Source organism: Myotis nattereri (assembly GCF_964212035.1).
Source record: "Myotis nattereri genome assembly, chromosome: 15".
Lineage (NCBI taxonomy): Eukaryota > Metazoa > Chordata > Mammalia > Chiroptera > Vespertilionidae > Myotis > Myotis nattereri.
The window spans coordinates 45,327,522-45,352,846 of record NC_138090.1 but is presented as its reverse complement, the minus strand read 5'-3'; the positions used below and the strand labels follow the sequence as shown (position 1 = coordinate 45,352,846).

The 25,325-nt window shown below is 44.8% G+C and overlaps 1 protein-coding gene across 4 annotated transcripts in view; it reads right to left on the bottom strand.

Annotated features, from left to right (window-relative positions):
* Positions 1-25,325, bottom strand: part of ZNF235 (zinc finger protein 235) — a 73,789-nt gene that overhangs the window by 17,883 nt on the left and 30,581 nt on the right. The window contains exons 1-5 of one of the 4 annotated variants that reach the window (XM_081108163.1): positions 18,965-19,017; positions 17,103-17,165; positions 6,979-7,105; positions 6,172-6,297; positions 797-4,059 (exon numbers count right to left, since the gene is read on the bottom strand). In XM_081108163.1, coding sequence (XP_080964289.1) covers positions 2,090-4,059; positions 6,172-6,297; positions 6,979-7,105; positions 17,103-17,117 — 2,238 coding nt within the window. In that variant the 5' untranslated portion in view covers positions 17,118-17,165; positions 18,965-19,017 and the 3' untranslated portion in view covers positions 797-2,089. Of the gene's footprint in view, positions 1-796; positions 4,060-5,389; positions 6,298-6,978; positions 7,106-17,102; positions 17,166-18,964; positions 19,018-25,325 lie in introns of those variants that run through there. The other 3 variants (XM_081108165.1, XR_013996913.1, XM_081108164.1) reach the window with 3 other exon arrangements.

Here is a 25,325-nt window from a genome sequence, read left to right as displayed (position 1 = left end):
GGAGGGGGTGTCCTTTTACAATCGAGTCACCTCATTCCAAGGTGACAGCCCACCACTCCTGTGGATCGAAGTTTTGGGCTTTGGGCCTCCTGTGTATTCCCAGCACTGCCTTCCTGTTAGGCCGAAGCCACTGGCAGAGCCACACTGAGTGGACCAGGATGCCCCCCGCCCCCCGAGTCTGCACCTTGACAGGTGGGGGAGGGGTTGGCAGGAGAAGAAGGATCACACATCCGCAGCTCTGTCCTTCCTAGGACACTGTTTAGCCACAATGAGGACAGACCCCTTGGATGGAAAGTTTTTAGCACTTTGTCTACCCAGCAGGCCACGGGGGTGGGGTAGGTGGGTTTTCATGTCTGAAGTCCTCTGTCTGGTGGTGCTGGCAGGCTGTGGGGCGCTACACCCTCTGCACTGCTTCTCTGATCTTGACCCTGTGCCCAGTCTCAATGTGTGCCAGCCCCCCGGGCCCCATCGTTGTCCCTGCCCCTCTGGTTTGCCCAGTGGGATTGACCCCCGTCCTTGAACGCCAGTGTGTCTGCTGGGGGCTTCAGCAAGTGCTAGACTGGGCACAGCTTCTGTCCCTGACCTTCGCGCCCCCCTCCCCTCGCACCATCGCCACGGTTCACTCAGGTGTGTCCCCTCATTTCAGTGCGCAGCTTTCAGACATGAGTATGTTGAGCAGGAAATCCTTTGTGAATTATAGGGGTCCAGCATGTTGTAACTTCAAGAGGAGACCACCATCACATCACATTTTTCGTGGCTGTATAATATTCATACAAAATTTAAATATTTTACAGATACTTATTTCCTTTTATTGAATTCAGTATAAACATCGTTGTGTATGATCTAACTTTTTCTATAGTCTCCTAAGCAAAACCTCTAGTGCTAGGGTGGCTGGGTCAAAGGGTATTTTGATACGTACTGACCAGCTAATGTTGTCCACTTCGACCGAGAAAGCATTGAACATGGAATGCTGTGAAAATGACAATTTACCTAAACTGTTACAGTTAGTGAAATTTCAATAAAAATTTTTAAAAACTTTCTTATCCTGCTTCCCCCTCCCCATTTTAGCAGGAAGAATGAGGGTGGAATGTGACAAAGTGATGTCCATGAAATCTGCCAAGGCCCCTGCCTTAAAAGTCGCGATGGATGAAGAACTAAGCATAGGCACTTTGACCTGAGTTTGCATGAAAATGAGAAGAAACAGATTACTCACAGTTCAAGTTCACCAAAACTTTCTGTCATTAGTAACTACTTTTAACATTTTCAAAGAGTTACAGTAAAACTGTACCCTAATGAATTAGGGATCAAAATTTATAATTGTATAAATTCAGTATCATGTTAATAGATTAATAAAAACCAGTACTTTTCAGTCTATAAAATACAAACCAATGATTAAGTATTATACTGTACAGACAGATAATACACTGTAAAAAACCTGAGGCTGAATGGGGGATGGGAGCCATTCAGAAGTCTTGTTGAAATTAACTTGTGTTTATGGCAGCATTACAGGATTCTTTTTGCGTATGCTGTTATGAATTTAAGGTAGGGAACTGACTAGAATTTTCAAATACTTGTCATTATAGTGGTTTTCTCTACTTTGTTCAGTATTTGATGGGCACCTCATACAAGCCAAGCAAGTTCTACAGGGTAGACATACTGGTAGTGGTGAAAAACACCTCTATTACATGGAGGTTACATTGTAGTTGGCTTAAATTTTATTTGTGTCAAATCTGCCACATATACTTTTGTTCGAGTGCTGCACATGATCTCCATTCATACGCCCTCTTCTGGGTGACTCCAATGAAATGTACGATCCTTCTGTTGTGTTCTTCGGAACCAGGACATTGAAAACTCTGGTGTAACCATTTACCATTTTATGAAACCAGTTTCTCTCATGTGAAATCTGACGTTTACAAAGAATCCATCCCCCCAACTGCGTTGTTGAGACATGTCTTGTAGAGCTGCTTTCCCGCGGCCATTCCTCGAGGCTCCTGAGTCCTGAAGGAGCTTTCCACGTTCACCAGCACAGACTCTCTCATGGGGTCCAAGACGTGAACTCAAACTAAAGGCCATGTCGCACCTCGCATGCCTACAGGTCCCCTCCAGTGTGGACTCTCTGATGATACACAAGATGCGATCTCTGGCTGAAGCCCTTACAGCACACGCCACATACGTACGGCCTCTCGCCGCTGTGGACCCGCTGGTGTGTGTGGAAATGGGAGGCCTGGCTGAAGCCCTTGCCGCACTGCTGACACGTGTAGGGCTTCTCTCCCGTGTGGACCCGCTGGTGGGCACTGAGCCCGGCACTCCAGCTGAACTCCTTCCCACACTGCTCACATTTAAATGGCTTCTCCCCGGTGTGAATGATCTGATGGACTTGAAGATTTGACCGCTGGCTGAAGGCCTTCCCGCAGGTATCGCATTTATAGGGCTTCTCTCCGGTGTGCACTCTCTGGTGGGCCTGAAGATGTGAAGACTGGCTGAATCGCTTCTGACATGCGTCACATTTGAATGGTTTTTCCCCAGTGTGGACACTCTGATGAGCTTGGAGATTTGAGGCCTGGCTGAAGCCCTTCCCACACTCTTCACATTTGTAGGGCTTCTCTCCTGTGTGGACTCTCTGATGATTGTGAAGATTCAAGCTCCAGTTGAAGCGCTTCCCACACACCTCACATTTGTAGGGTTTCTCTCCCGTGTGGACTCTCTGATGGGCTTGGAAATATGAACTCTGACTGAAGCCTTTGCCACACACATCGCATCGAAACGGTTTCTCTCCCGTGTGAACCCGCTGATGGCTCTGGAAACTTGAGGCTGAGCTAAAACCTTTCCCACACTCTTCACATTTATATGGTTTCTCTCCCGTGTGGACTCGTCGGTGACTGTGAAGATTGAAGCTCAAACTAAAGCACTTCCCACACTCATCGCACCTGTACGGCTTCTCCTCAGTGTGGACTCTCTGATGGGTGTGAAGATTTGAGCTACAACTGAAGCGTTTACCACAATCTGCACATTTATATGGTTTCTCTCCCGTGTGGATCCTTTCGTGGGCCTGAAGATGTGATCTCTGTGTGAAGCCCTTTCCGCAAATCTCGCATTTGTAAGGTTTCTCTCCAGTGTGGACTCTGCAGTGAATATTAAGATCTGTGCTACGACTGAAGCCCTTCCCACAACTTTGGCATCGATAGGGCTTCTCTCCTGTGTGAATAGGCAAGTGAGCGTACAGATGTGAGGTCTGATTAAAGCTCTTCCCACACTCTACGCACGAATAGGGTTTCTCCCCTGTGTGGACTCTCTGATGAGTTTGCAGATTTGAGCTCTGACTAAAACACTTTCCACACTCATGACACCAATAACGTTTTTTTCTTGCGTGAACATACTGTTGAAGGGGAATGGCTGAGCTATAACTGGTATCCTCACGTGTACTACAGTTAAGGGACTTCTTTGCCAAGTGTGACTGCTGATGAACTTCAAGTCTGGAGCTATCACTGAATACTTTTCCACATTCACTACACTGGTAGGTTTTCTGTCCTGTGTGGATTATACTGAGCTGGGCAAGAGATGATACATTTGCGATGTCTTCATCACAATCTTTGTTGCTGTGAGCTTTCTCTCTTTTGTGTACTATATCATCATCATGGTGGTGTGAATTACAACTGAAGATGTTAGCACATGGAGCAAATATACATAACTTGTTTTTCACTGGCATCTGCTTACAACTTCTCTGATAATTCTGTGTCTCGTTCAGGTATATGTTACTCCGAGAATTCTGAGCTCTCCCTGTTGTAAACGCTTGACTTTCATTAATACTGGAATGATTCTCTGTAAGACTCATTACACAGCTGTCTTCCTGAATGGAGATTCCTGTCCCCACCTGACTGGGGGAATTAAGTTGTTTGGGGAGCTGAGAACTCTTTTCTTGAACATGTAGCATGGAAACCTGACTTTTCGTTAATTTACTCACAACATGTCTCCTGATTTGCCAGCAGGAGAGCTCTCCCAAAGAAAGGCACCTTCCTCCTGCTTCACCAAGAATCTCCATCTCATTTTCATTCCTGCCTCCTGAAAAAATCAAGGACAGATAGTGACATCAGCAAGAAAGCGGGCTGGGAAGCCCCCAGTCCTTGTTCCCCCACTGAAATAAAAAACCACTCGAGACCAGCAAAAACAACTGCCAGATTCCTGAAAACCGGTCAGAGCAAACAAGAGAGCATCCAACTGAGAAAAAGCCACACTTAAAATGGCATTAAATTTGGAACCACCTCAGGCTGAGCATTGATGAGATTCATTTAGAACCACAGGTCTATTCTAATAGGGTAGGAGGTAGATATCAGCCAGCTGCAGAGCAACATAAAAACATCCCTGAGAGTTTTCAGAAAGGAGAAAGTGATTTTCTTGCCTATAAAAATGGTAAATTAAAAGTCTCCTCTTCAGCTATAGCTACTGATTCAGAGTAGTACCTACACAAATCAGCTAAATATATGCCTCAACTACAGTCCTTCACTGTATAACTTGCACACCTGGAATTGGTGTTCAAATTCACTTTCTCAATAAATAGCAAAATAAGTAGAAACTGAGTGAAGATATAGAAAACTTGAACAATACTATCAATCAACATCAGATAACACTCTTTTCAGGTGCACATGGAACCTATTCCAAAAGATACCATATTTTGGGTCAAGAAATGAGTTGTAACAATTGCAAAAGGTCTCAAGTCATACAAATTATGCTCTAACCACAACTGAATTAAATCAGAATTAAGACACTACTAAATAAACTGCATCACAAAACAAAGAGACATTATAAAGGGCATTTTGAACTAAATGATAATGAATTTGTGACTTGCTACTAAAAGAGTACTTAAAGGGACATTTATACGCAACACAGGTCTCCAAGAAACTAGAAAAACAAGAGCACATTAAACCAAAGTAAACAGAAAACACACACACACACACACCCAGAGTCAGGCATCACTTAACAGGATATATTTTGAGAGATGGGTATGTCCTTATATAAACATCACGGAGTGTACTTACAGGAATCTAGCTAGGCTGTATGGTATAGCCTATTGCTCCTATGCCACTAACCTGCACAGCATGTTCTTGTACTGAATAGTGTAGGTAATTATAATACAACTAGAGGTCCAGTGCACGAAAATTCATGCACTCAGGGGGTCCCTCAGCCTGGCCTGCGCACTCTTGCAGTCCAGGACCCCTTGGGGGATGTCCAACTGACGGGTTAGGCCCGCTCCCCCAGGGGCCTAAACTGGCAGTCAGACATTCCCCTGGCAGTCCGGAAGCCTTCGGGGGATGTCCAACTAATGGCTTAGGTGAGTTAAGGATGTGGAGAGTAAAGAGAAGACAGTATTTTATTTTTAAAATATATTTTTATTGATTTGAGAGACAGGAAGGGAGAGGGACAGAGAGAAACATCGGTGTGAGAGACATCAATAGGTTGCTTCCCAGTCTGGGGGTCGAACCAACAACTGGGGTATGTGCCCTGACTGGGAATCGAACTGGGAGGACGACACTCAACCAACTGAGTCACACTGGCCAGGGTGGAACACGGGAAGTGAGTGGTCACAGAAGGACTTGGATGAAATGGCTTCTGAGCAGAGACGTGAGTAAGAGCGTGGTTGGGGGTTTATGGGAAAGCAGCATTCCGGCCAGAGAAAAGGAAGTAGAAGACCCTGATGCAGAAGCATAATCGCCAAATGTCAGGAACAAGTCAAGTTGGCAGCATTAAAGGGAGGGAAATGAAAGGAGAAAAATGTACAGTGGTACAGCCAGGTGAATGGGCCGACACGACAGGGCCTTCCTGGCCCCTTCAATACATTGGGTGCTGTTTGGAGGGAAACGGAAAGCCAGTGGAGGCTGTGAAGCAGAGGAGAGACATAATGTGACTGATGTTTGTTTGTTTTTTATTGATTGATTTTAGAGAGAGACAGAGAGAGAGGGACATCAATTTGTTATTCCACTCATGTAGACATTCATGGGATGATTCTTACATATGCTCTGACCTGGGATTGAACCCACGGCCTTGCTGTTTCCGGACGATGCTCTAACCAACTGAGCTACCTGGCCAGGGTCTGTGACTGGTGTTTTCAAAGGATCTTTCAGGTCGCCTTGTGGAGAACAGGTCACCCAGAAGAGAGACAGAATAATGGGCTCTTACCTTCAAGGTCTCTGGCTGCACAATTCTCTGCTGAATGCCCACCTCTTTGACTTTGTATCTCCGTCATCCAAAGCTGCTCCTCTCTCTCCAACTGGGATATCACATCTGGTTTAGAGAAGAGATGCCCTGTGAAAAGACAAGATTTAAGTGGGACATTAAAGGTAAAAAGTACTAAAACAAATTGGGGTTCCAATCCTATGATGGAAGACTCTACCCCTCCTCCAACAGAGTGTTTATCAAACATTTTGATGCAACTTACTAAATTAATTTCATGACTCAGCAGTGGGTCATGACCCACAGGTTTAAGAAAAGATATATGAGCCCTGGCCGGTGGAGTGTCGTCTTGTACGGGTTCGATTCTTGGTCAGGGCATTACCAAGACTGTGCATATAGGGGTGGGGAGGGTGCAACTGATGTTTCTCTCCTCTCTCTCCCTCTTGCTTCTTCTCTAAAATCAATAAAAACATGTCCTCTGGTAAGGATTAAAAAAAAGATATGTGAAATAAGGAGCCAGGTACAGACAAGCTCAACTGTTCATTTATAGTTAATTTACAAAAGACAAGTGTTTGCCTTGGAACAAAGACTAGAAACGTCTTGTCTCTACGTTCCGAATAGACTGGAGAACTGGTCTCTACAGGGTCCTGAAGCCGTGAAGTAGTGGGCAGAGGCCAGGGATGCTAGCAAACAGGGATCCTACAATGCATAGACAGTCCCCACAACAATTACCTGGCCCACAGTGTCAACAGTGTCAACTGAGAAACCCTGCTCAATGGACGAAGCCACGTTACAGAGGGCACCTGTCCTCACCCACTGAGACCAGGTTCCGGAAGTTCTCCAGGGTCACGTCTCGGTACAGCTTCCTCTGGACAGAGTCCAGCAGCCCCAGCTCCTCCTCGCTGAAGACCACAGCCACGTCCTTGAACGTCACCGGCTCCTACAACACCGAACACATGTAACCTCTGTTTCCCATCTGGGAGGAGGGCAGCACTGAGAAGGTGGAGGAGATATGTAGGACGTTGTTCCAGACTCTACGGGACCCAGAACTCATTTTAGTAGAGTTTCTCCTCCTCCCCTTCCACAATCACACCATAAAGGGAGGGAGAGGAAGAAACTAAGAGAAACATAAAAAAATCTTGTGCACATTTAACACGGTGCCCTTTATGTCCTTAAATGAAGCCTCTAGAGCCCAGGCCGGGTAGCTCAGTTGGTTAGAGCATCACCCCAAAAGCCAAGGTTGCAGGTTCAATCCCTGGTCAAGACACATACAAGAATCAACCAGTGCCCTGACCGGTTTGGCTCAATGGATAGAGCGTCAGCCTGCGGACTCAAAGGTCCCAGGTTCGATTCCAGTCAAGGGCATGTACTTTGGTTGCAGACACATACCGTGTAGGGAGTGTGCAGGGGGCAGCTGATTGATGTTTCTCTCTCATCGATGTTTCTAACTCTCTATCCTTCTCCCTTCCTCTCTGTAAGAAATCAATAAAATATATTTAAAAAAAAAAAAAAGAATCAACCAGTGAGTACATAAATAAGTGGAACAAGTTGATGTTTCTTTCTCTCTTTCTCTCTCTCCCCCCCCCCAAATCAATAATAAATAAATAAATAAATAAAGCCTCTAGAACAGTCACTGTTAAATCATGGCATACACATGTTTTACAATTAGACTGACAGTGCCAGATATTGTACAAAATTGAGTTAATTTAGATCCAACAGTACGTAATAGAGCCTATCTCCTCCTCTCCCTGGGTAGTACCACCATTTCGTCAATGTCTGCCAGTCGCACAGGCTTCCAGGACCCCTCTGGAGCAGGTATGTAACGCATTCTCTGTCCTTGGGAACATGCTGGGTCTGCCAACAGCAGCAGCATTCCTGGCAAGGTTAAGGGCACAGGCTCTGGAGACGAACTGCCTCAGTTCACACTCCAAGGCTCTGTCCACTACTAGCTCTGTCACCTTGGACAAGTCACCTAACTTCTCAGTTTCCTCATGTGTATAACAGGACATCACAGGGCACTGGAAAGGATTAATGAGGCTATGTACAGGATTTAGGACGGTACCCGACACATATGAAGTACACAATAAATGTCAGCCATCACTATTATTACTATGAGTAGTCAGGGCTGCCAGGTGTTTCATAAAAGTGATGATCTATAATATATTTAACCACACCAAACAACCAAATAATGCAATAATGTAAAATTTTAAATGATTGATAATGCTGCACACAACATATTTTTACATAGATCTCAGCCAGCTGGTCTGGTCTTCCCTTAGGTCAGTGGTTCTCAACCTTCTGGCCCTTCAAATACAGTTCCTCATGTTGTGACCCAACCATAAAATTATTTTCGTTGCTACTTCAGAACTGTAATGTTGTTACTGTTATGAATCGTAATGTAAATATCTGATATGCAGGATGGTCTTAGGCGACCCCTGTGAAAGGGTTGTTCGACCGCCAAAGGGGTCGCGACCCAAAGGTTGAGAACCGCTGCCTTAGGATCAGTTCCAAGAAGTGGCCATTGTGTTGCCAAAAAATATGCACCTTTGTTTTGCTAGTATAATGCAATTATCCCAATTAACTTTTCCTTTGAGAGATTAAAAGTGCTCTGATTCTCCATACTCCAGCCAAAACTCAACATTATCTTATTTTTTAAATCTTGGGTAATTTAGTCAACGGTAAAAACAGTTCTTTTTAAAAATTCCCATTTACTTAACTTTTTAAAAGATTATCTTTGGCCCTAGCTGGTTTGGCTCAGTGGATAGAGCATCAGCCTGCAGACTGAAGGGTGCTGGGTTCAATTCCAGTCAAGGGCACATGCCTGGGTTGTGGGCTCCATCCCCAGTGGGGGGTGTGCAGGAGGCAGCCAATTGATGATTCTCTCTCATCATTGATGTTTCTATCCTTCCCTTCCTCTCTGAAATCAATTTTTTAAAAAATATATTTCATTGATTTTTTTACAGAGAGGAAGGGAGAGGGATAGAGAGCCAGAAACATCGATGAGAGAGAAACATCGATCAGCTGCCTCCTGCACGCCCCCCACTGGAGATGTGCCCGCAACCAAGGTACATGCCCTTGACCGGAATCGAACCCGGGACCCTTGAGTCCACAGGCCAATGCTCTATCCACCGACCCAAACCGGTTCTTGAAATCAATTTTTTAAAAAAACCATCTTTGGACATGTTTTTTACATATTGCCTGTTCACTTCATTTGCTCACATCCTCATGCATCAGGAAGATTCCTATTGTGAACATTAAGCCTTTTTCTTGCGTTCATAAATCCTCAGCTTCACCCCCACCACTATTTCCTATTTGTCTCATAACTTTGTGTATGTCATTTTACTTTTTCTTCATATCTTCAAAAATTGATTTCAGAGAGAGGAAGGGAGAGGGAGAGAGAGAGAAACACTGATGAGAGAGAAAATCGATCGGCTGCCTCCTGCACGGCCTCTATTGGGGATGGATCCCACAACCCAGGCATGTGCCCTGACAGGGAATCAAACTGTGACCTCCTGATTCATGGGGTGACCTTCTCATTCATGGGTCAATGCTCAACCACTGAGCCACACTGTCCGGGCTTTTATTCTTTTTTAACCCTCACCCGAGAACATACTTACAGAAGAAATGGAGAGAGAGGGAGGAGTGGGGATGGAGAGAGAGAGAGAGAGAAGCATCAATGTGAGAAACATCTACTGGTTGCCTTCCATACATGCCCCAACCAGGGCTCGAACCTGTGAACTGAGTAAGTGCCCTGACCTGGAATCAAACCGGTGCACAGGACGATGCTCAACCAACTGAGATACTCCAGCCGGCCTATGGCATTTTTCTTTATGGAAATTAAAATTATGTATCTAAAGACTTTGCTCATCCCTGTATTTCATTTGACTGGAGTTCTGAGCATCTGTGTACTGAACAACCCGTTGACACATGTGGGGAAGAGACAGGTGCTAAGAAAGCTGCCCCAAGGGAGGGGCAATGCTATTTTTGGAGTCCGTCATCCACCAGGCATGCCAGGTATACAGGCAGCGTGGCCTCAGGCCCTCGATAAAGTAGTCTCGTTTCGCCTCCGTCTCTCCATTTACCTTAGCTGGATTCCTGAAACTCCCGGCTCAGGTAACTGAACCTTTAGTGTGTAAAAATAACTTAAACAGATCCACTTCAGAATGGAATCGGAGCAGCCATCAGAGGAACTGCTTTGTAAGTTTTGCTTCTCAAGCCTTTGGGATGTTACAGGAGGCAACATAACCTTTGCGCTGGGCCAGACGCAGCACTGTATCTCAACAGCTGTTGGCAAAGCTAGCAGGAAAGCAGACATTCTTTTTTATTTTTTATTGATTTGAGAGAGAGAAGCGTCGATTTGTTCCACTTATTTATACATTCATTAGCTGCTTCTTATACGTGCCCTGACTGGGGATTGAACTGGAAACCTCGGTGTGTCGGGACTACACTCTAACACCTGAACTAACTGGCCAGGCCAGACACTCTTTACAATTAGTATCACTGTGTTCTCCTGTCTGCACCTGCAGACATCTCTCCTTAGCTTATTAACACCCATAGAAACTCCTTCCTTCTATTCGCGTAAAAATTCCCCTTCCTTTCTCATAAATATCCCTTCCCTTGGTCTCCTAATGGGAACAATATCTGGGATTCTGCCTGAATCTCTGCTTCCCCAATACCTATTTCTTTTGGATCTCAAACGAAAGTTTGCTGCCTCTCACTTTGGCCTTTTATTTTTAGGTTAACAGGTGTCAGCCGGGGTCTGAGTGGACTTCAGTAGGTATGTGAATGTTCACAAATCTGTTTATGTTAAAATACGAATAAACCCTGGCCAGGTAGGTCAGTTGGCTAGAGTGCTCCCCCGCTTCCCCCAATACACTAAGGTTGCAGGTTCAATCCCCAATCAGGGCAGATACAAGAATCAACCAATGAATGCATAAATAAGTGGAACAACAAATCAATGTTTTCTCTCTCTCCTCCTCTCTCTAAAATCAATCAATAAAAATAAAATGCAAACAAGACCATCTATATATATCCTCACACAGCTATTCTACAGAATAAAGGCCTGGCAAGTCCCTGGTGCTGCTAGACCAAGGATGTACTTCTTTAAAATATACTAACATGTCAATGAAAAAAACCCAGAAACTTAACTATAATGCATACATGGTTTAACTCAGAATTAAAGAAAGAATGTAGCTCTTCTTGTTTGAAAACTAAAATTCTTTTCTCTGAGTTCAGTATCATCTGGACTTGGTTGCACCAAGATATACTTTAGATATTTTTTCCCACAAAATGTGAGGCACCATCTATCAGAAAACAGTCCCTACAACTCTAAGGAGGGAAAAAAAATGGAATTCTCAGAAATTCTGTTTGGGGGGAAAAAAGGTTTTATGTTGGAAAACTGCCATTGCAAACAACATTAATATGGTAAAATTCATAAAACACAAAAGTAGAGGAAAATATTAGGTACAGACAAAAAGAGGCGACATATTAAACCTGACAAGCTCAGGGGAGGCCTGCATGGCAGCCTTAAAAACTCAGAGACCGAGAACAACCACAAAGGATGGTCTCCCTAAAATTACAACTTTTTAACTAAAAGCAGTTTATGGGAGGTAGTCATGTCCTAGGCTAGAATCTTCCCTGACAAAAGTCAATCTTTACCTTAATTGAGCCTGTCTACTGTCTTTTTCATCTGCAGTAACACACCTTTGCAATGTCAAAGCACAGGCACTGCACCAGATCGGACACCACAAATCCCCTCACTGTTATTAACTGCTGACCGTTAGCTATGCTGCACCCACCTACGTAAAAGAAGTATGTGTCTATCATTTTACTTCTTATCCAATCCCAGAGGTCCCCGCACTGCCCCCCCCCCCACTTTACTTTCTCCCACCTCCCTAAACTGTCACCAGTGGCTTTCATGTAACCCACTTATGTCTTCTCTTTTTCTTGTAACGTATAAAATAAGGTGCAAAACTGCCATTCTCTAGAGCAGCGGTTCTCAACCTGTGGGTCGCAACCCCTTTGGCAGTTAAACGACCCTTTCACAGGGGTCGCCTAAGACCATCCTGCATATCAGATATTTACATTACGATTCATAACAGTAGCAACATTACAGTTCTGAAGTAGCAACGAGAATAATTTTATGGTTGGGTCACAACGTGAGGAACTGTATTTAAAGGGCCAGAAGGTTGAGAACCACTGCTCTAGAGCATTTTCTCAATCTGTTGAGATTTTACTTCCCAGCAATTGTTGACAGGTTTGGCTCAAACACAAAAATTCTTCACAGGCTTGAATATTTCTTATATTGACTGAGGTATACTTTGGAAAATGATGTGGCCATTTAAGTCACAGGTGATATAAAATTAAACTTTAAAAAAATCCAAAATGGTAAGCTGAGATTACAAATATATATGTGTAAATACAAATGAAAAAGATATGTGGAAAAATAAACAACAAATTAGTGAACATGTTTATAGAGTAGGAGTTGTTTTTTGTTTTTTTTTGTTTTTTAAATATATCTCATTGATTCTTTACAGAGTGGAAGGGAGACAGATAGAGAGTTAGAAACATCGATGAGAGAGAAACATCGATCAGCTGCCTCCCGCACATCTCCTACTGGGGATATGCCCGCAACCCAGGCACATGCCCCTGACCGGAATCGAACCTGGGACCCTTCAGTCCGCAGACCGACGCTCCATCCACTGAGCCAAACCGGCCTCGGCAGGAGTTGTTTTTTTTATTTAAAATAAATACCTATTGGGAGATTCCAAAATGGCGGCGGAGTAAGTGGATGCTACACTGACACACTCCCAGGACGAAACTGGAATTACAACTAAAACAAAGAAAAACCATCCTGAATAATCAACTGAAGATTAGCTGGAGAGATCCCTATAACCATGGACAGAAAGTGGAGACCACATGGAGACTGGCAGGAAGTGCAAAGGAGCGAAAGGCTGGCCGGGCTCCCACAGACAGCAGCTGAAGGTCCAGAAAGATATCTCGGCTCTGGAGGTTCCCATTGAGAATTCTGGAGTCTAAACTGCAAGCTAGGCTCCCCAGTCCAGAGGGCCAGAACCGAGAAAGGTGCTCACAGAACATCTGGCTGTGAAAAGCTTTAGGGATGATGTCTGCCAAGGAGAGATGGCTGGAAATGCAGGCACCTCTTAAAGGACCAATGCACAAAATTTTGTGTACAGACACTCACCTTGGGCTCCAGCAGAGGGAGGGCAGAGTGGACTGGAGCTGTATGAGCAAAAGCCAGGGTTGGGAGTTCTGGGGTTAGACCTTGGAAAGCAGACACCCCAGGTTCCTATTCTGAGTCATTCCCTCACACTGCAGAAGACATCTTTCTCTGAGGGACCTTTGCTATCCAGGCAGTTTTTGCCTGGGGCGGGGCAGGGGGGGCGGGGGGAGAGGCAGTTGCCCCACCCTATTGGAAAACCCCTTGCCCCACCCTGGGGAGTTTCTGAGGCCCATTAAGAGACTGAGAATAGCCCTAACCGGTTTGGCTCAGTGGATAGAGTGTTGGCCTGCAGACTGAAGGGTCCCAGGTTCGATTCCAGTCAAGGGCATATACGTTGGTTGCGGGCACATACGTTGGTTGCGGGCACATCCCCAGTGGGAGGTGTGCAAGAAGCAGCTGATGGATGTTTCTCTCTCATCGATGTTTCTAACTCTCTATCCCTCTCCCTTCCTCTCTGTAAGAAATCAATAAAATATATTAAAAAGAAAAAAAAAGAGAGAGACTGAGAATAACAATAAGCCTGCAGGCAGAAGCAATTGCCCCACCATGTTGGAAAACTTCTTGCCCCACACAGTGGTTGACAGCCTGAGGCTAATCGAGACCGAATACAATCAGACTGCAGGCAGAGGCAGGTTTCTAGAGACTTTGAGTCTTTGCCTGGTCTAATTCAGGGCCTGGGGCTAGAAAAAGCAGAACTTGGTCCTTTCCAAAGGCACCCAACCCCAACAGAGGGAGCCACAAGCTGTGGATTGCTGAATGCTCCAAACAGGGTATGCTGGGCCAATCAGAAACAGCATCTGACACTGTCCTATACTAGAGATTGGGAGACACAGCAGATCTATCTAATAAAGTCACAAACCCAAACAGGCAGTCAAAATGGGGAGACAAGAAAACAAGCCTCAAATTACAAGGGAATGCTCCAGTAGAAGAGCTAAATGAAATAGAGAAAAGAAATTTATCAAAATGGACAAAGGACCTAAACAGACACTTCTCTAAAGCGGACATACAGATGACCAAGAGACATATGAAAAAATGCTTGAAGTCACTGATCATCAAAGAGATGCAAATTTAAATGACAATGAGGTATCACCTCATACCTATCAGACTGACTACCTAAAACAAATCAACAAATGACAAATGTTGGTGAGGATGTGGAGAAAAGGGAAACCTAGTACACTGCTGGTGAGAATGCAGACTGGTGCAGCCATTATGGAAAACAGTATAGAGTTTCCTCAAAAAATTCAGTATGGAACTGCCATTTGACCCAGTGATTCCACTTCTAAGAAACCCAAAACACTAATCAGAAAGAATGTATGCAACCCTATGTTCATAGCAACACAACTTACAATAGCTAAGATCTGGAAACAGCCCAAGTGCCCATCAGTAGATGAGTGGGTAAAAAGGCTGTGATACAATTATACCATGGAATACTATGCAGCAATAAAAAAGAAGGTTCTCTTACTTTTTGAGACAGCATGGAGGGACCTGGAGAGTATTATGCTAAGTGAAATAAGCCAGTCAGAGAAAGAGAAATATCACATGATCTCACTTATATGTGGAATCTAATGAATAGAATAAACTGATGAACAAAATAGTTCCAGAAACATAGAAGCATCGAACAGACTGTGGAACCTCAGAGGGAAGGCAGGGGAGGGTGGGTGGGTGGGAAGTGATCAACTAAAGAACTTGTATGCATATATGCATAACCCATGGACACAGACAATAGGTTGGTGAAAGCCTGGGGCAGGGGGCAGGTGTGGGCTAGAAGGGGTCAATGGGGGACACAGGGGGGAATGTCTAATACTTTCAACATTAAAAAGAAATTTATCACAGAGTTCAGAATAAATGATGGCAAAGATGCTCAACAGCATGAGAAAAGATAGTAACTATGAAGAATGTCATAGCACTAACAGGAACACAGCGGAAGGAAAACACAGCAGATAAGGGGAAGCCGAGGATTGGATCAGTGAATTAGAAGACAGGATAGAAAAAAATCACTCAATCAGAAAACCAAAATGAAAAAAACAATTAAAAAACAGGACAGCTTAATGGAGCTGTGGAACACCATGAAACATAACAATATTCACATAATAGGAGTGCCACAAGGAGAGGGAAGTGAGCAAGGGATAGAGAATGAGTTTGAAGAAATAACAGCAGAAAACTTTCCTCACCTGGTGAAGGAAAATGTCACACAAGTTCAGGAGGCACAGAGAGTCCCAAGCAAGAAAAACCCAAACAGGTCCATCCCCAGGCAATCATAATTAAAATGCCAAAATTTAAAGACAAGAGAGAATCTTAAAGGCAGCAAGAGAAAAGCAATTTGTTATCTATAAAGGAGCTCCCATAAAGCTGTCAGATGATTTCTCATCAGAAACTCTACAGGCCAGAAGGGAATGGCATGAAGTATTCAAGGTAATGAAAAGCAAAGATCTGAAACCAAGATTACTATATCCAGCAAGGCTATCATTCAAAATAGATGGTGAAATAAAGAGCTTTCCAGGCAAAAAAGGCTAAAGGAGGTTGTCACTACCAAACCAGCACTGCAAGAAATGCTAAAGGGACTGCTGTAATGAGAAGAACAGAAAGAGAATCATTGGCATAGAGAATTAAAATGGCAATAGCCCTAGCCAGTTTTGCTCAGTGGTCAGAGCGTCTGACTGTAGACTGAAGGGTCCCAGGTTCGATTCTAGTCAAGGGCACATGCTGGAGTTGTGGGCTCGATCCCCAGTAGGGGGGCATGCAGAAGGCAGCCAATAAATGATGCTCTTTCATCATTGATGTTTCTATCTCTCTCCCCCTTCCTCTCTGAAATCAATAAAAATATATTTAAAAATAAATAAATAAAATGGCAATAAATAATTACCTATCAATAATAACCTTAAATGTAAATGGATTAAATGCTCCAATCAAAAGACACAGGGTAGCTAAAAGGATATGAAAACCTGACCCAAATATTGGCTGTCTACAAGAGACCCACCTCAGAACAAAAGACAAACAGGATGAGAATGAAGGGATGGAAAAAAATGTTTTCATGCAAATAGAAATGAAAAAAAAGCTGGGGTGGTAATACTCATATCTGACAAAACAGACTTCAAAATGAAGGCCATCACAAGAGACAATAAAGGTCACTACATAATACTAAAAGGGATCGATCCAACAAGAGGATATAACCCTGGTAAACATACTATATGCACCCAATCAAGGAGCACCTAAATATATAAAAAAACTTCTGGATCTAATGAACAAAATAAACTGTTGAACAAAATAGACTCAGAGACACAGAAGCCTGGAACAGACTGTCGAATCTCAGAGGGAAGGAAGGGGTGGGTGAGTGAGGGGAAGAGATCAACCAAAGAACTTGTCTGCATATATGCATAACCCATGAACATAGACAATAGAGTGCTGAAGGCCTGGGGCGAGGGTTGGGGTAGGCTATAAAGGGTCAGTGGGAGAAAAAAGGGGACATATGTAATACTCTCAACAATAAAGATTTAATTTTAAAAATGTAAAAAAAAATACCTATTAATTTTCACGATATTATTTGGAAATAAGCAAAAAGCAAGAGCCTGTCATACAACAATTTGTCAAGTGCCTTTGGTTCCCTTTACCCTTCCCAGGCAGAAAATGTGTCCGACCTGGGAAATGTGTGAAATGAGATGTCATTGTAAGAAACAGAAAGGCAGACCCAACTCACCTGCAACTTGATCATTTTTCTCCTCTTCCTTGTGAGGAAAGGCAGAGTTCTGGGAAGGCAACGCTGGGGAAGGGAAAGACATGGTGAGAGAGAGGCTACGGATGCTGCCAGTCCACAGGGCCCTTCACAGGAGCACAAAGTGGTGCCCCTTCTCTGGGCAGAGGCAGTGACCAGGAAGCTAAGTGAGAAAAGGGGCTGGACTCCAGCTTCCCCTGGACCCCAGCCAGCTGCTACTGTTCACCAACATTATTTAAAACAGTCCTACCCCAACTGCGTCTTGACATTCCAGAGTATTCCTGAACCTGGGTATTGGAGGAAATGAAAGGCAGGCAGGCAGGCAGGCAGTATAACTTAATGGGGCCAAAATGCCTGGGTTCAAATTCTGGCATGTCTATGTATTACTTCCTACTCATCAGCAGTGTAAATCTTGAGCAAGTCACTTGTCTCTCTGCGCCTCATTCCAGTCACCTATAAGTGGGGATAATAATAACGCCGGTATTCCCCGTTTCTTGCAGCTGAAGACAAGCAGTCGTTTCGGATTCAAAAAACTCTCCTTAAGAATGTGATTAAAAAAAAAAAAAAAAAAAGACACAAAGTGACTTTCCAAAAAAATCATTCTTTTAAGAAACCCAGAATTCAGAGATGATTGTTCTGCCCCATGAGTTATCATTACCCTCGGAAAAATCTAATTCTGACTGGTTGTCTCACAGATAATTCCTTGTTAGTAATGACAGTTAAGTTTTCCACGGATTTTCTTCTCCTAACGGGTATAATTACTTGCAAATGTTATGAAGCTGGAAGAGTCTAGACCAGCGGTTCTCAACCTGTGACCCTTTCACAGGGGTCGCCTAAGACCATCGGAAAACACATGCATAATTACATATTGCTTTTGTGATTAATCGCTATGCTTTCATTATGTTCAATTTGTAACAATGAAATTGGGGTCCACCACAACATGAGGAACTGTATTAAAGGGTCGCGGCATTAGGAAGGTTGAGAACCACTGGTCTGGACAAAGTTTCTTCTCCCATATGCAAGAAGGTAAATAATGGCTAAGAAAAACCTCAGCCTGATCAATCCTGTTGCATTTAAATCAACAACACGGGCTTATTACACAACATTGCACACTGATTGAGGCCCCACCACCCGTGTAGTGAGGCACGCTGCAAAGCCGAGGTCACGACTGTTTCCGTGCAATTCAGATACATGCTGTTAATACTATTTTTCTCTCCAATTGCACGGCTGTTTCCACGGAGGACTTGCTCCGGGGTCGGCGGAAGCCCAGAGGCTAGAGAGGGTCCAGGTGCAGAAACAACAGCCCACATCCAGGCATCATCAGTGAGCTCCGACCCCAACCCGGGCTCACAGACGCTTCCGAATAACAGGGCGCCTTTCTGAGGCTGACAACAGAATTTATGGTTAGCAGCCAACATTTTACTATGCACGAGGCACTATTTTTAAGCTCCTTATATACAACCTCATTTAATTCTCATAAAAACACCATTGGGAAGAAGTAACCCTTTTTTTTTTTTTTTTTTTGCCGTGAGGAAACTGAGGCAAGGAGAGATCAAGGAACTCGCCCAATATTTTACCGAGAGCAGGAGGCAGAGCTGGCTGTCGGGTCCTCCAGGGAGGACCTGGGGGAGCAGAGAGAGCAGGAGACCCTCAAACTCCAATACCTCGCAAGCCCGCCCCCGACTCGGGAGGCTCAGCTGAGCGGATGCTCGCCGCCGCCGCCTCCACGTCCGCCCTCTGCCGCTGGCCGGGGCTCCCTTACTCAGGAGGGAAGACCCAGTCACTGCTCGCCCCGCGCCAAGGCAAAGAAGGTTCGGAGAGAGCGCCAGGACGCAGACTTAACTCACCTAACTGCGAGAACCTCTGCCCCAACCTCGCCTTCCGAGAGCGGAAGTGCCTCGGTCTACTCACGGTTCCTGGACTACATTTCCCAGAATTCCCAAGAGGAAGCGCCTAGTTTCCACGCACTCTGGTACTACGTTTCCCAGAATGCAGCTCGCAGGGCTGCCCTTCCCACCCGTTGGCTTGCTTTGACTAGAGAGGATTCCGACGGAGGCACCTATCTGGCGCTTAACTGTCAGATTCCTTTTTGCTTTATTCATTTCTTAAAACTTATGAGAAAATAATTGCGGGTTTTAAAAAATGCGGCCATTTAAAAGAAAAAAGGGAAGACATGGTAATGACAACTGTGTGGGAGGGTAGCTAAGTATGTAGGAAGTCTCAATCTTCAGTGTCCAAACTGTGCAAGCCAGGAGTGGAGGGGAGGAGGGGGGGTGTAGAATAGCGTTTAATTCCTTTACCTCCTCTAATCCAAAGGCACCTAAGATTTCTTGACATGTTTTGCTGAATAAAATTCTTCATTCAAATATTCTAAGAATTTACAAAATGGCAATACAAACATTGATTAGGCTGTAATAGAGAAAAATCTTGAACTTTTAAAAAAATATTAGCTGTTATGGCAAACAAAGGCAGCTCCACTGCAGGTAATTTAATAAAATATTGTGATGTGTGCATATGTAGTATCCTGAATTGTTTTCTAATTTGGGTTCATCTTCAGACATTTCATTACATATTTCTGATATCTTCTATATATATAAACGCCTAAGTGACCATTGCAACCGAAACTATCAGACAACCGAACAGGCTGCGTGGGGTGACCAGGCCAGCAGGGGGGTTAGTGAGGGACAACCAAACGACTGAGCAGCAGGCTGCAAAGATGGCGGCGCCCACAGCCAATAAGGAAGGAATATGCTAATTGACTGCCACGTCCTCAAAGATGGCGACGCCCACAGCCAATAAGGAAGGAATATGCTAATTGACTGCCACGTCCTCAAAGATGGAGGCGCCCACAGCCAATAAGGAGGGAATATGTTAATTGAATGCCACGCCCTCAAGGATGGTGGCTCCCATAGCCACAAGATGGTGGCGCCCAGTCCCCTCAGCCCTGACAGGGTGGCAGGCATGCAGCAAGTCCAGGCCCACCCACAGGTGGGCCTGGCCGTTCCACGTGCCTGCCTCCAGAGTCCCCCAGTCCCCTCAGGCCCCCAGCCACACAGGGCCGCCCGAGGCTCAGGTAACCAGGTCCAGTCAAGGCTTGCGCTGCCAGCAGTGGCAGCAGCAGAGGTGTGATGGGGGCGCCGCCTTCCCCTGATTGCCGGGTTGTCTCCCACCCCTGAGGGCTCCCAGACTGTGAGGGGGGGCAGGCCAGGCTGAGGGACCCCTCCTCCAATGCATGAGTTCCTCTAGTCCTATCTAATAATAGACAAACATGGTAATTAACCGTACCTCTGACACGCTTCCTATTGGCTAATCAGGGTGATATGCAAATTAACTGCCAACCAAGATGGCGGCCGGAAGCCAGGCAGCTGAAGCGAACAGGAGGCTTGCTTGCTCCAGTGATGGAGGAAGCAAAGGTTCCCTGCCTGCCGCTGCCAGCCTCTGAGCTGCACTCTAAGAAACAATGTTGCAATTATAGAAGCTAAACAAACCCCAGAAACCTGCTTTCACCCAGCCAGCCTCGGAGCTGGAGCTGAAACAGTGTTTCAATTATAGAAGCCAAACAAACCAGATACCTGCTTTCAGCAGCCGAGGTCTCAGAGCTGGAGCCGAGCCTCAGAGCTAAAGCCGGCTCTCAGCTCCAGTGATAGCCATAGAAGGTAAGTAAATCCCAGAATTAAAAAGAAAAGGAAAAAGGAGAGGTTGGGAGCTTCAGTCACCCACCAGCCTGAAAACGGCCCTCAGCCCCTCACCCAGATTGGCCAGGCACCCAAGTGGGGACCCCCACCATGAAGAGGGTGTGACCAGCTGCAAACAGCCATCATCCCCTCATCCAGGCTGGCCAGGCACCCAAGCGGGACCCCTATCCTGATCCGGGACACCCTTCAGGGCAAACCAGCCGGCCCCCACCCGTGCACCAGGCCTCTATCCTATATAGTAAAAGGGTAATATGCAAACTGACCCTAACAGCAGAAGGACTGGGAAAGACTGGTCACTATGACACACACTGACCACTAGGGGGCAGACACTCAATGCAGGAGCTGCCCTCTGGTGGTCAGTGTGCTCTCACATGGGAGGAGCTCTGCTCAGCCACAAGCCAGGCTGATGGCTGCCAGTACAGCAGTGATGGTGGGAGCCTCTCCTGCCTCCTCAGCAGCGCTAAGGATGTCTGACTGCAGTTTATCTTTTTTTTTTTTTTAATATATTTTATTGATTTTTTACAGAGAGGAAGGGAGAGAGATAGTTAGAAACATCGATGGGAGAGAAACATCGATCAGCCGCCTCCTGCACATCTCCCACTGGGGATGTGCCTGCAACCCAGGCACATGCCCTTGACCGGAATCGAACCTGGGAACCCTCAGTCCGCAGGCCGACGCTCTATCCACTGAGCCAAACCGGTTTCGGCCTGACTGCAGTTTAGGCCCGCTCCCCACTGGCAAGTGGACATCCCCCGAGGGCTGCAGGGCTGCCAGAGGGATGTCTGATTGCCATCTTAGGCCCAATCCCTCGGGGAGTGGGCCTAAGCCAGCAGGTGGTCATCCCCTGAGGGGTCCCAGACTGCGAGAGGGCACAGGCCGGGCTGAGGGACTTTTTTTGTACCGGGCCTCTAGTCTATATATAAAAGGCTAATACGCAAAGTGTCCCAACGGGAGTTCGACCGGGAGATCGGGAGTTCTATCTCTCACTATGACATGTGCTGACCACCAGGGGGTGGCACAGAATGAAGGAAGGCCCCAGCCAGCAGCCAGGGAAGGGAGGCCCTGGCTGGCAGCCAGAAGGCCCTGATCAGCCCTAATCACTGGCTAGGCCTAGGGACTCTCCCTGTGCACAAATTTCATGCACCGGGCCTCTAGTATATTAAATAAAGTATCTTGTGGTTAAATAGGCCAAGTGAAACCAGGAAGCCATGATTTTTCTCCTAGAAAGAAAATATATTTTGTAGCTTTTTATTATAAAAGTTCAAAAATAGATAAAAATAGGAGAATAGTAAAATGGACCCAATATACTCCTATCCCAAAATCAAGTTAACATGGTTTTTACCATTAATCTATCACTTTATTTTTTACTTAAAAAACAATTTAAAACAAACCCAACATATCTTTCCAGCCCCAAATACTTTGCTAAATATATTTTTAAAAGAAGTAAAAACATTTCCCCTCAGATTACCTATAGTGGGCACACTAAGCCAATTTTCCACAAAAAGGCTAAAACTACAAAGAAGATTGCGCTGAGGTTTGAATGAGCTGAGTCCAACTGCAAATCTCAGAAAACGCTATTAGATGTGCAAGCATTTCAAACTGGGAGGAGATAAGAGAAAGTGCCAAGTGACCTATTTCTAAGCCAAGTGAAAGGCAACAAGCAGTGATTTGAGATCATGGGAAGCACTAATTCAGACAGAAATCCAAAGAGAGACAGACGGATTTCCAGAGGGCACTGCATGCCACTGCTTCCGAGTGTCTCTTCGTTGTTTTGAATAATTGAGTCCTGTTAGTATGAATTCTTGTGGTATCACTAGTCTGTTCAAATTACCGATTGCAAATAAACACGAGTATACATATGAAATGTGGTTTGCTAGAGAAATAAAGTAGTCATTCAGTCTCTTTATTCTTACGTGAAGGACTAATCTATACTAATAAAAGGGTAATATGCTAATTAGACCAAATGTCCTTCCGGACAAAGCCACGGTGGCAGGGGCTGAGGCAGAGGTGGTTAGGGGCGACCAGGCCGGCAGGCAGAGGTGATTAGGGGCAACCATGCCGGCAGGCAGAGGCAGTTAGGGGCGACTAGGCAGGCAGGCAGAGGCGGTTAGGGGCAATCAGGCAGGCAGGCAGGCAGAGTGGTTAGGGGTGATCAGGCAGGCAGGTGAGCAGTTAGGAGCCAGAGGTCCTGGATTGTGAGAGGGATGTCAGACTGCCGGCAGTCAGATATCCCCCGAGGAGTCCCAGCTTGGAGAGGGTGCAGAAGGGGCTGAGGGACGCCCCCCCCCCCCGTGCACGAATTTTGTGCACCGGCCCTCTAGTATATATATAAAAGCCTAATATGCTAAGTGTCCAACCATTCAACCTTACAGCCAGTTGCTATGACACACACTGACCACCAGGGGGCAGACACTCCGACTGGTAGGTTAGCTTACTGTTGGGGTCTGGTCAATCGGGACTAGGCGAGATGGGCTGGACACGCCCGGGAGCCCTCCCGCAGTCCCTCCCCAGCACCGATCATGCACCAGTAGGTCCCTTGGCCTGACCTGTGCTCTCTCGCAATCTGGGATCCCTCAAGGGATCCTGGAGAGCCAGTTTTGGCCCAATCCCCACAGGCCAGGCCAAAGGATGCCACTGGTGCATGAATCCATGCACTGGGCCTCTAGTCAAATATAAAGTCTAAGAGTTCCCAAACCAGTTCCTCTTAGCTGACATGCATCACACACATGTTGATGTTCACTGTTACTCTAAAGCCAAAATGCTTTCCAATGCATAATTATAAAGTTGTGTTTTTTCATTTCCACCTCTCAAAAGAGAAATGTTACATGTGGGCCTACTTTGGACAAATAGTAACACACTTTATGTTCATATGTTATTCTCAAAAATTCATTCCAGTGCAGGAAATGGGACAGTAAGGAAGGTATGTTTTTAGTGGTTTTGAGACCCTTCCTAAAAGGAAAGTATTATCTGTCTATGATTTTTGCTTATTTATATACTTTGAACCATTAATAACTGTTGTCTAACAACTGATTCATGTGAGTCTGCTATAACAATTGATTACTACAGGAGTTGACAGAATTGAAACAGAGTAAATTTGGGGGTTCTCAACTTTTCATTGACATTTTAGGAGAGTGAAAAACATTCATCCATATGAAATAAGTTTAGTAAAAATTAATACATAAACAGTAGAATACTGTGCATTCATTAAAAGAATGTAGCAGCCCCGTTGGTGTGGCTCAAGTTGAGTGTCGACCTATGAACCAGGAGGTCATGGTTCAATTCTTGGTTAGGGCACAAGCCTGGGTTGCGGGCTTGATCCCCAGTGGAGGGCATGCAGGAGGCAGCTGGTAAGTAATTCTCTCTCATCATTGATGTTTCTATCTCTCTCTCCCTCTCCCTTCCTCTCTGAAATCAATAAAAATATATTAAAAATAAAAATTAAAAAACCACCAAATTAGAAAATAGTATGCACAGTAAAATTCTATTTTTTAAAAATATTATACAGAAATATTTGCAAATATAACATGAGGCACAGTATTCACATTATGGCCCTGGACAACATTGCTCAGTGGTTAGAGCATCAGCCTGCACACCAGAAGGTTAGGGGTTGGATTCTGGTCAAGGGAAGGTACCTGGGTTGCAGGTTCCAACCCCACCCCCAGTCTGGGCATGTGTGGGAGGCAACCAATCGATGTGTCCCTCTCACATCAAGGTTTCTCTCTCCTCTCTCTCCCCGCTCCCTTCCACTCTCTCTAAAAAAATCAATGGAAAAATATCCTTACTCCTTGGGTGAGGATCAAAAAAAGTAGTCACAGTATGTATCTGAATGAATTTGAATTTTAAAAGATTTTCATTTACACATTGAATTTTTCTCTCCAGTTTATATATGATGTTCAGGCATTAATTTTAAGCCAATTTATTGCAGTGTAATTTACATGATAATATTTACTCTTCTTAGTGTACAGTTCTATGAATTTTGCTTGCCAGAGAAAACCACTGTATACATGATGGTGAGTAACCTTTCACACATTATCTATTAAGCATGTATTTGAACATATATGTGTACAGACTTAAATGAACTGGTTATTATGATCCACATTTTCACTAAACAATATGCATGATTCTTTCCTATCATTTTAGGTCTTTTACATACTATCTCTTACATACATATTATAGATAAAGAGAAACTTATCCAAACTCCTATTTATTTCTAGTTTTAAAAAATTACCCTCATTGTACACATCCTTTCTATATTATAAATTATGATTTCCAGATGGGTATGCATATTTGACTTTTTTTTTAAAGTTTTTTAATTTTTTGATTTATTTTAGAGCTAGAGGAAAGGAAATATCAATTTGATGTTCCAGTTATTTGCATTCATTGGTTGCTTTTAAAAAATCCTCACCCAAGGATTTTTCCCATTGATTTTTAAAGAAAGTGGGAGGGAGTGAGGGGAGGGAAAAGGGGAAGAGAGAGAGAAATATGATATGAAAAACATTAATTGGTTGCCTCC